The sequence below is a fragment of the Elephantulus edwardii genome, unplaced genomic scaffold, assembly GCF_000299155.1.
Source record: "Elephantulus edwardii isolate Elephantulus edwardi_28Jun2011 unplaced genomic scaffold, EleEdw1.0 scaffold00136, whole genome shotgun sequence".
In the NCBI taxonomy this organism is placed as follows: domain Eukaryota; kingdom Metazoa; phylum Chordata; class Mammalia; order Macroscelidea; family Macroscelididae; genus Elephantulus; species Elephantulus edwardii.
The window spans coordinates 4,210,381-4,222,122 of record NW_006399886.1 but is presented as its reverse complement, the minus strand read 5'-3'; the positions used below and the strand labels follow the sequence as shown (position 1 = coordinate 4,222,122).

Below are 11,742 nucleotides of genomic sequence, written 5' to 3'. Positions count from 1 at the left end.
AAACTTTCAGGAATGATTTTCTCAAAGTATAAAGAGGAGACTGATCACACAGAAGACTTCATAACATAGGAGAAGATAAGAAGAAAAAAAGAAATGTTCTTAAGACTGAAAAGAATGGACATCTTTGAATTCTGCTGTTGGCAAAGAACAAACAAAATTTTCTTGGCAGAAAAATAAAATAGCACAGCAAGAGAGCTCCTTAGAAGCAGGATTTCTCAAATACTTTGGGAATGTTGTCAGGAGGCTCCACTTCTTGGGGAAAGATACCATAGTTGGAAAAGTAGAGGGTCAGCACAGCAGATGAAGACCCTCAGTGAGATGGAATGACTGCAACAACGGGATTAAGCACATCAGCGACTGTACACATATGGTGCGGGACAGGCAAGGTTTTATTCTATTTTGCATAGAGTCACTGTGAGTTGGAGACAACACAACAGCACCTACCAACAGTATTAGTCATTGCCTTTTCAAAAATTTTTCCTCAATTCAAAATCAAAGTACTAGTGCATTTGCTATATTTACTTTAATTCTTAATGAATGAATTTAAACATTAAGTTCATATTTCGGCCATGTAAATAAATAGAAAGAAAATGTATATGTCAATTTCTTAAATGTGATTTAATACTAGAAGGATATGTTTCACTGAGTACCTATTATAATTGACTGATATACGGAAATCAGAATATTCCCTCTTGTTTGGGGTTGAACATCTATGAGCAATAAAAGTTAAGTTTATGTTCTCTTTTACCCTAGATATAGATGAATGTTCTGAGAATATATGTAATCAACTTTGTATTAATTACCCTGGAAACTATTCATGTTATTGTGACGGGAAGAAAGGATTTAAACTTGCTCAAGACCAGAAGAGCTGTGAGGTAAAAATCTTACAATAGTAAACTGCTCATCTTTTTCCTGAAAGAAAAGATTCAGATACTTTGCTTCCCAAAGCTGAGACAAAGCACAAAAAGATACATATTCTCCATTTGATCGCTTTGTTTCTAAGGATGCTGCAGATTGCCAACATTTTGCCAATTATGGTCAGATAAGCACAAATATTAGAGATAATTAAAGACTTGGTTTAAGAAAAAGGTTGCAGGGTCTCAATTCAGAGCACACTCATCTGTATAAAAAGCAAAGTATGTGTTTAAGAAATCAAAGAAAGCAAGAGATTATACACATATTCCTCTTTGTGAGAAAAACAATCTTGCCATAAAAACTGCAGTCAGCATGTTTTCTTTTGTCTATTTAATCTCTAACGTTCTGACAAGTTTGATCATGTCATACACAGGCCAGTAATTGTAAGCTTGCTCAGAAAATTTCAGATGAAAACAACTTGTCACAACAGGATTTGGGAGAGTTTAAGTATACTAAAGTCTAGTGTTCAATTACATTGATCTGCGTTTCTGAAACTTGTTTTTAGTTGTGAGGATTCAGCACAAAATTAACGCACAAATGAAATGAAATTTTGGGAGCAAGTTTGTCTTTTTCCTTCATTGAATTAGATGAATCATTAGCTGATTTTTTTTTTGTTTTTCCTCTAAATAAGTGTCATTTGATGCTTATTCTAGTCCTAAAATTGTGTTAATCTGACTCATCAAGATGAAATTATATATAATAATAAAGTTAAATTACTGTTTCGAAATTTTATTATAATAAAAATTTCTAAATAGTGATTTAATCATGTGAATTTACACATCTCTCTATAGTTTATCAAGAGAAGTTGTATATTTACCCCAAAGTGTAGTGTTTGCTGTTATACTTAGTGGTAGCCCAAAGATGTGAGATTTGAATCCACCTGCTTCTGAGCAGGAGAAAGCTGGGCAAACAACTCCCATGTGATTAACTTCTTCTGAAAACCTGTCAGAAGTCTGAGCTGTGAGTCACTTCTAGCTTGAGGTCTGTATCAACAACAACTATCTGTTTAGCAGAGGAAAATAAGATAGCCTTATTGGCATATGTATCAACTTTGGTGCTACTTTCTGAGATACCATACGGCGTGAATGTCTTTTGTGTATTTTAGTCTTACTATTTCAGTGTTTGTTGTGGTTACACATCAGCATGTATGTCTTGAGTTGATTTTATGGAAGCTCTAAGAGGGATTAAATGATATTTTTGGAGCTAGATAGAAATACATGCTATGCAATAGCAAGGAGTTGGAAGCAACCTAAGTGCCCATGAACAAACGAATGGATAGACAAGCTGTGGTATATTCACACAATGGAATACTATGCTACATTGAAAAACAAGGAGCTCATGCAATATTATTCAAAATGGGTGACCCTGGGGGACGTTATGCTGAGTGAAGTATCTCAGTCACAAAAGGACAAATACTGCATGGTGCCACTGTTTTAAAGCAGGACTGACCTCAGGGTTGGGAGGAGACTGAGAAGGATGGGTTCAATAATGTATACTGCATTGAAACAGATGAGGGAGAAACCTGTTTAAGAGGGATAATTATTAGGGATTTTTGTCATGACAGTAGTCCAGAACAAAGGCTGTATAGTGGAGTGGACCTGAGGGGAGGAATTATAAAAGAATGAAAGAATTTTTCTTTTACTTTTCTAAAAGGGTAGTGTACTAGGCGGGAGGGTTGGAAGGGGAGAAAAGTGCAAAACAATGAATGAATGGAAACCCAAAGTCTCTGTAAATTTTCATTGAAACTAATAATACATTAAAAAAAGGAAAAAAAAGAAATATGGGCTATGTATATAATTCTTCCCAAATGCCTTCATACAAGTAGCCTTTGTGTTTTGTTTTCTTCTTTCCAGGATATTCCAGTCTGCCTTCCTTTGAACCTTGAGAAAAATTTTGAATTACTTTATTTGGCAGAGCAGTTTGTAGGGGTGGTTTTATATCTGAGATTTCGTTTGCCAGAAATGACCAGGTGAGGAACCAATGCCAATACTACTTTCTGTAGGTTAAGCAGGTAAGGACAGAAGAAAAGAAGTGACCCACAAGGTTTGAAATGCACCTATTTGTTTTATTATCAAGCATATAATTTACATGTATTGTTAATGAAATTAGTCTTTCTATTACTTGCTATACATCTGAGAGCTAGACAATGAATAAGGGAGGACAGAAAAAGAATTGAAGCCTTTGAGCTGTGGTGCTGGAGAAGAGCACTGAACATCCCATGGATGGCCAAGAGAACAAACAGATATGTCTTAGAAAGGGTGCAGCTGGAGTGCTTTTTGAAGGCAAGAATGATGAGGCTTCACCTCACATACTTTGGGCATGTTGCCAGGAGGGGTAATTGCTTGGAGGAGGAATTGATTCTGGGAAGGGTGTAGGGTCTGCGAAGGAGAGGAAGACTCTCAACCTGGTGGAATCACATGGTGACTGCTGCAATAGGCTCTGTCAGGAAGTGTGAGTATGGCGCAGGATAGAACAGGTTTCAGATCTTTTGTTCATAGGGTCACTGTGAGTCATATTTGACTCAGCAGCACCTAACAACAATAACAAGAACATTAATTCGGTTAAGGTTGTTAACAATTTTGGCTTTCTTGTCTCCAGAATCAACACTCTTGGCACCAGTAGCCAGTAAATCAGAAGACGAATTGCACTGGGGAAGTCTGCTGTCTGGGACCTTTCCAAAGTGCTAGAGTAATGATGTCAATTTAGGGACTTAGGTGCACCTGATCTAAGTTATGGTCTTTGCAGTTACTTGCTAGGCATTATAAAGCTGGATGATGACTAAGCTGACAGAAGAATTAATGCCTTTGAGTTGTGGTGCTGGAGAAGAGTATTCAACATACCATGGCCTGCCAAGAGAACAAACATGTCTGTCTTAGGGTGAAACTAAGTTTGTCCTTGGAGGCAAGGATTTTGAAGCTCCATCTTACATACTTTGGACATGGGGCCAGAAGGGACCAGTCCTTAGAGGTCATCATGGTTGGAATAGTTGAGAGACAACACAGGAGACTATGACACTGGAAAAGATGGATTGACACAGTGTTTGGGGTAAAGGGAGTAGGTGAGTCGAGTCAGTGAGACTGGCTCAGGATAGGACAAGATTCAGAGCTGGTGGACATAGAGTTACTATGAATCACAGGCGACTTGATGACACCTAACAACAACACCAATGTTCATTCAGGGAGCTCTGGAGGCCTAGTGTAAGGAGCTGTGTTGCCAGATCAAAAAAGCAACACAACAATCATAACAACAACAACAACAGCAGCACAGTGTTCCTTCAGGAAGCTCTGCTTGAATAATCCTTAGTCAGTTTTGTTGCTGACCAAAAGCAGCATTTCTCTGGCAGTTCAAATCCACCTGCTGCTTTCAGGGAGAGAGATGGGCCATGTCTCCGTCTATTTTGATTAACGGTCTAGGAAAACTAATGGAAGCTCAGGATGAGTTGGAAATGACTAGATGGCAATGCATTTGAGTTTTGAAAAGTCAATACTTAATATATTTAATTTTTATGCTAGAATCTTGTTTGAATATTTTAAATATTCTGGCAATTATATATTTAAAATGTAGGAAAGAAGATTTCGGGGGTTTTTTGTGTGTGAAATTTTCATTCTTTTCTTACATGCCATGAAAATAAAATACAAAGAAATACCCAAGGTTTTATTTTTAGAATATTGTTGTGTTGTGTGCCATTGAGTCAGCATCAGCTGATAGCTGACCCTCCAGCACTTTTTCAGAGACTGTATATTGCACTGGAGGAGATTGCCCCTCTTTGTCCTGCAGATCAGCTGGTGGGTTCAAACCAACTGCCTTTGAGTTGTCGGCACAATTCTTTACCCAGTATAGGCCACCAGAGCTCTCTTTTATACCATAGCTATGCTCAAAATTACTAAAGAAAATTCTTATGATTGATAAATAGTATTTTAAAGAAATACATCATATAATTGTGGCTGACTGACTATTTAAACCAAAGTTTAATCAGGAAAGGTATAGGTCAGAGTTGTAGCCTTTCTCTATAGCTCTTCAGTGAGTATGCTGAGCAGATAATTTAAGAAGCTGGCTTGTTTGAAAAACAATCAAGGTTAGAGGAAGATTTATCAATAATTTGCGTTATTAAGATGATAGATACAGCCTTGCTTGCAGAAAGTAGAGAAAAGCTTGAAACACTTAACTGCATAAGGTCAAAAACTACCCCTTTCAATACAGGCTACATCTCAATATCAAGTAAACAATAATCTCCACTGGACCAATAGAAATATGATAAATGGAGGGAAGATTAAAGTTGTGAACTATTTCATTCTTCTTGGATCCAAAATCAACACCCGTGGTAGCAGTGATCAAGAAATCAAAAGATGTGTTGAATTGGAAAAAGTTACTGTTAAGGGCTTCTCCAAAGTTTTAAAGAAAAAGATTTGTTGTTGTTGTTGTTGTTGTTATGTGCCGTCGAGTCGCTTGTGACTCATAGTGACCCTATGTACAACAGCCCTAAACTCTGCTCTGTCCTATGCCAATCGCACACTCCCATCCCGATTATCCCAGTCACTGAATCAATCCACCTCATAGAGGTCCTTCCCCTCCTGCGCTGTGCCTTCACCCTCCCAAGCATGATGTCCTTCTCCAAGGACCGGTCTCTTCTCACAACATGTCCAAAGTATGTTAGACGGAGCCTCAGAATCCTTGCCTCCAAGGAGCCACCTGGTTTAACCCTTTCCAGGACAAATCTGTTTGTTTTCCTAGCAGTCCATGGTATTCTCAATACTCTTCTCCAGTACCACAGCTCAAAGGCATCAATTCTCCTTCTATCCTCCTTGGTCATTGTCCAACTCTCTGATGCATAACAAGTGATTGCAAAGACCATGGCCTGTATGAGACGCACTTTAGTCTCCAGAAAGACACCATTGCTCTTCAGTACTTTGGAGAGGCCCCTAACAGCAGACTTTCCCATGGCAATGCGCCTTTTAATTTCCTGGCTGCTGGTGCCAAGACTGTTGACTGTGGAGCCAAGCAAACTAAAGCTGTGTACAATCTCAATCTCTTCACCATCCAGCCTGATGCTGCCAATTGGCCCAGTGGTGAGAATCTTTGTCTTCTTGACATTGAGCCTCAATCCATATTGTAGGCTGCAGTCCTTGACCAAGATTTAGTCAATGTTAAAAACTATGGTGTACCCGATCCAAGCCATCATCTTTTGAATGGCTTCTTATGTTTCTAAAATTGGACAAGGAATAAGATGACTTAAGAAGAATTGATGGGGGGATTGTGTACCAATGAGGGAGTTTTTCTTTTGCTTTTCAAGGAGAGGAGCAAATGGGGGGGGAGGGGGGAGGGGTTTGTGCGGGGAGAAGGTTGCAACAATGAATGAATGGAATCCCAAAATCTCTGTAGATGTTCATTGAAATGAAAAATAAACAACCTAAATTTAAAAAAAAAAGAAGAATTGATGCATTTGAGTTGTGATGTTGGAGAAGAGTACTGAATATACCATTGACTGCCCAAAGAACAAATCTACTTTTGTTTATGTTGTTGTTATGTGCCATCAAGTTGCCTAAGACTCACAGTGACCCTATGTACAATAGCTCTGAACTCTGCTCTGTGCTGAGCTAGTTTCACTGTCTCTGACACACCTCCCCCCCATTACCCCAGTTACTATGTCAGTCCATCTCATTCAGGATCTTCCTCTCCTCCACTGTCCCACTACCTTTCCAAACATGATGTCCTTCTTCAGGGACTGGTCCTTCCTGGTCACATGCCAAAGTATATGAGAATGAGCTTCAAAATTCTTGCCTCCAAGAAGCAGCCTGGTTTCACCCTCTGCAGGATAAGCCTGTTTGTTCTCTTGCTAGACCATGGTAGGTTCAATACTCTTCTCTAGCACCACAACTCAAAGACATCAATTCTGTCATCTTTCGTCATCTTTAAGTAATATAAAAGGAAAGAACTTCTCCATTCACTTGTGATTGATATCTGGGCTGTTTCCATGTTCTTGTGATGGCGAATAATGCTGCTGTGAACTTTGGTGTATATGTCTCCATTTGAGCCTCAGTTTTCATTTCCTCAGAAAACAAGCAATGGAATACCTGGGTCATATGGAATTTCTATGTTCAGCTTTTTGAGGAAGTGCCAAACTGACTTTCAGCGTGGGTGTATCATTTTAAAATCCCACCAACCATGTATAAGAGTGTCTATCTCTCTAACATTTGTTACTTGCTGTCCTGTTAAGCTTTGCCACTGCTACTGGAGTGAGATGGTATCTCATTGTAGTTTTGATTTGCATCTCTCTTATTGCCAGTGATTTGGAGCATTACTTCATGTGTCTGTTGGCCATTTGAATATTTTCCTTTGTGAAAATTCTTCCCATGTCTTTTGCCCATTTAATAATTGGGTTATCAGTCTTGTCTTTTTCTTGTGGAGGCCCAGTAGTATTCTATAAACTTTTGGTATGAGACTCTTGAGATGGTATTGAATGTTTGTTCCTAGTTGGTAGGTTTTCTTTTCTCCCTGTTGGAAGAAGTTTATGATGTCCACATGGATTTAATCTTTAGAAGGTCCCATTCTTCAGTTTTATCCTCTTCAGATTGTGCATTCCTGGCTGTATTTGGCATTCTTTTTATACCGTAGACTAGCACTTCTAAGCTTCATCCCAATTTGTCTCTTATGAATTTTATGATTTTGGGTTTTATTCCCAGGTCTCTGATCCACCTTGAGTTGATTTTTACATATAGTGTGAAATGTAGGTCCTGTTTCAGCTTTCTGTAGGTGGAAATCCAGTTTTGGCAGAACCATTTCCTCATTTGATAAGGTTTGATTTCCTTGTGGAATATCAGTTAACCATAGATGACTGGGTCTATTTTTGGGTTCTCAATTCTGTTCCATTGGTCTATGTGCCTATCATCATAGCAGTACCATGCTGTTTGGGTTACTGCTTCTGTGTAGTAGGTTTTGAGGTCAGGGAGTACTATGCCCCCTACTTAATTTTTGTTTCTCAGAAGTGTTTTGCTTATTTGGGTTTCTTGTCTCTCCAAATAAACTTGACGATTTCCCTTTTGATCTCTTTGAAAAATGAATGTGGTATCTGTATTGGGATTGCATTGAACATGTGGATTGCTTTTCCTAGGATTGTCATAAAATACCATTCTTATAACTTGACGTTAGGGAGAAAGTTAATGCTTCTAGTTTGAATTATGATTTTATGTTATTAAACTTTTTTAGAGCTGTGAATTATAGGAGTTAAAGGAAAGAAATTGTAATATGGTTGGAATTATGATAAGTAAATATATTTAATACTTATTATAAAGTCAGAAATTTTAAATATTTCTACTAAATAAGCACACATATTTAGAGTGTAATTAATTAGATATATGAGTTGATACAGAGATAAAATTAATTAAATATATGAGTTGATAAAACACGAGTTCATTATGTAATTCAGTCTGTGGAAGTCCTGTCATTAAGAAACTGTTTCACTTCTTTAAGGTTTATTCACGTAATTGTGCTTATTCTGAATTCCCTTTCTTTCGAAATCTGTTTTTTTCCTTTCAGTACATCTTAGATAAATTAAATTTTGGGGTGTTATAGAGTGAAAAAAAACATTTGCTATGGGAAGAATGATAAAAGAGAGAAAAATTAATTCTGTTATAGACACTCTCAGTGATACTCGTTCTCACTGACAATTTACAGAAGTTTGATCTCTAACATTGGATCAGAATTTGCCAAAAATTAATATTTATTTATTTATTTGGCTTAAACATTAAAGTGTAATATCTTTGTGAAAATGCATACACGTCCTAAGCGTACATACTGGTGAATATTTATCAATTGCCGTCATGTAACCAGCACAAAGAATAGCTAGCTCTTTTTATTTGCAAATTATCTCGTGTTTTCTATGATCAAATACTACCCAAAAGTTAACAAATTCACTCTGTCATTTTACAGTACTTCTGAAAAAAGAATTAACTGCTCCCCAGAGTAGTGAATCAGTATGTTGATATATCCCAGAATGACAATATGCAGAATACAGTTCTTTGAATTACTGGTTTTGTGTAAGTTTCCAAAGAGAAGGAAATGATCTCTATAATAGGATCAACTTCTGGAAGATCCTGAGCAAACACAGACTAGGAAGTTGGCAAGATAATACGTGCTGCACATCACAAAATGTTCAGATGGCTATGAACGAGAGTTAAGTCCTTTATTTAAAGCAGACTGGTTCTTTTTTCTTTCATAATGGGAATTTAGTAAATCCCATTATATTGTTACCCAATGTACTTCAGTCCACATTTTCCCATTTTAGAGCTTTTCCTTGGAATTCTAAAGATGAACATTTTTTTCTGTACTCTGTTAGAGTTGAGGGAACTTTGTCCCACGTTGCAATTGATATCCCCGTTAGAGCTGTCATTTTTTTACCTCTGGCATCACATTTGTAGGAAATATCTTCTCTGGCACACACAAATGGGGTTATATAAACAAACATTATCAAGCCTATTGCTGTGGAGTCATTTCTGTCTCCTTGTGGTGACTTCATGTGATTCAGAATAAAACTACCCCATAGAATTTTCTTGACTGTGATCTTTATGGAAGAAATGCTCCAGTGTTTATTCTACAAAGGTCCTTGGTAGGCAATAGCTACTAGCTTTTGCAAACCACTTGCACTATCTAAAGACTTTAAACAGTTGTTGTTGTTGTTGTTATGTGCCATCGAGTCCCTTGCAACTCATAGCAATCCTATGTATAAGGGCCCTAAATGCCGTTCTATCCTGTGCCAACCTTGCCGCCTCAAACACACTCATTCCCACCACTCCATTCATAGAATTGATCCGTCTCATCAAGGGTCTTCCTCTCCTGCACTGTTCCTCCACTCTCCCAAACATGATGTCCCTCCCCAAGGACCAGTCCCTCCTTGCAACATGCCCAAAGTCTGTCAGAGGAAACTTCAGAATCCTTGACTCCAAGGAGCATTCTGGCTTTACCCTCTCCAGGACAAATCTGTTTGTTCTCCTATCAGTCCATGGTATATTCAACACTCTTCTCCAGCATCACAGCTGAAAGGCAACAATTCTCTTTCTATCTACCCTATTCATTGTCCAACTCTCTGATGCATAGCACATAATTGCAAAGACTATAGCCTGGACCAGCTGCACCTTAGTCTCCAACCTGACATCGTTGCTTTTCAATACTCTTGAGAGGCCCCTCACAGCTGACTTTCCCAATGCAATTCATCTCTTCATTTCCTGGCTGCTGTTACCAGGAGTGTTGACTGTGGAACCAAGTAAACTAAAACTGTTAACTATCTCAATCTCTTCACCATCCATACTGATGCTGCCAGTTGGCCCAGTGGTGAGAATCTTTGTTTTTTTGATGTTGAGCTTCAATCCCCATTGAAGAGTGCAGTCCTTGACTTTCTGTAGCAAGCGCTTCAGGTCCTTCTCAGTTTCAGCAAGCATCGTGTGTCATCTGCATAACGCAGGTTATTGATAATTCTTCCACCAATCCTGATGCCACATTCCTCCTTGTACAGCCCAGCATCTTGGATGATCTGTTCTGCATACAGACTGAAAAGGTATGGAGACAAAATACATCCCTGATGGACCCCTTTCTTGATTTTGAACCATCCAATGTCTCCTTGCTCTGTTCTGACTACTGACTCTTGGTCCAAGTGTAGGTTTCGCATTAGCACAATCAAATGTCCTGGGATTCCCATTCTTCTTAGAGTCAGCCATAGCTTGTTGTGATCCACACAGTCAAAAGCCTTTGCATATTTGATGAAGCACAGATAGACATTCTTCTGGTATTCTCTGCTTTCTGCCAAGATCCATCTAACATTAGCTATAATATCCCTAATACCATGACCTCTTCTAAATCCAGCCTGCACATCTGGCAGTTCTCTGTTGACATATTGTTCCAAACGTTTTTGGATAATTTTCAGCAGAATCTTGCTTGCATGTGATATCAATGATATTGTTTGATAATTTCCACACTCTGTTGGGTCACCTTTCTTTGGTATGGGAACAAATATCGATCTCTTCCAGTCAGCTGGCCAGCTGGCTGTTCTCCAGATTTCCTGGCAAAACTTGTTGAGCACATCCAGGGCAGCATCTGTTTGTTGAAATAAATCAATTGGTATGCTGTCAACTCCTGGAGACTTCTTTTTTCCAATTCTTTCATAGCAACTTGAACTTCCTCCTTCATCACCATAGGCTCTTGCTCATTTGTTATTTCATGAAATTCCTCTGTGTCAGTCAATTCCTTCTGATACAGTGACTGTGTACTCCTTCCATCTTCTTTTTATACTTCCTGGATCATTCAACATTCTACCCAAACTATCTTTAAGTGTTGCCACCTGTGGTTTGAATTTGTTTTTCAACTCCTTCAGCTTAAGAAACAATGAGCAAGTCCTGCCCTTTTGATTTTCTGACTCCAGCTCTCTGCACATTTCATTATAATATCATAAATCTTAGTGAACAACTAGTTTCCCATTCTCATTGAGTGGACCTATGGGGCACAGCGGTACTGCCATCTTTTTTTTTTCTCAAGGCCTTCAATATCTTCCTTCTGTGGTAAGAAAGTGGGTTCAAACCACCCATCTTTCAGTTATCAGTTGAGTGTTTAACCACTGGACCACTATAGCTCCTTATATGCCCTAGGGAGTTAGGCAGAATATCAAGACAATCATCAAGATTCTTAACTTTTTTAAAGAATCTTCTTCTATTGAGTCAGTAAGAATTTGGGATGTTAGATATCTGTCTGACAATTATGTTAGATGGCAGAAAGGATATTGCAGTCATAATTGCACTCCTAAGACCACTAACCAAAAAGTCAACAGTTGAAACCAACCAAAAG

The 11,742-nt window shown here is 38.4% G+C and overlaps 1 protein-coding gene across 1 annotated transcript in view; it reads left to right on the top strand.

The window, feature by feature from the left end:
* Positions 1-11,742, top strand: part of PROS1 (protein S (alpha)) — a 117,842-nt gene that overhangs the window by 64,810 nt on the left and 41,290 nt on the right. The window contains exons 8-9 of the mRNA XM_006894146.1: positions 754-875; positions 2,769-2,884. Of these exons, the coding sequence (XP_006894208.1) occupies positions 754-875; positions 2,769-2,884 (238 nt within the window). The remainder of the gene's footprint in view (positions 1-753; positions 876-2,768; positions 2,885-11,742) is intronic.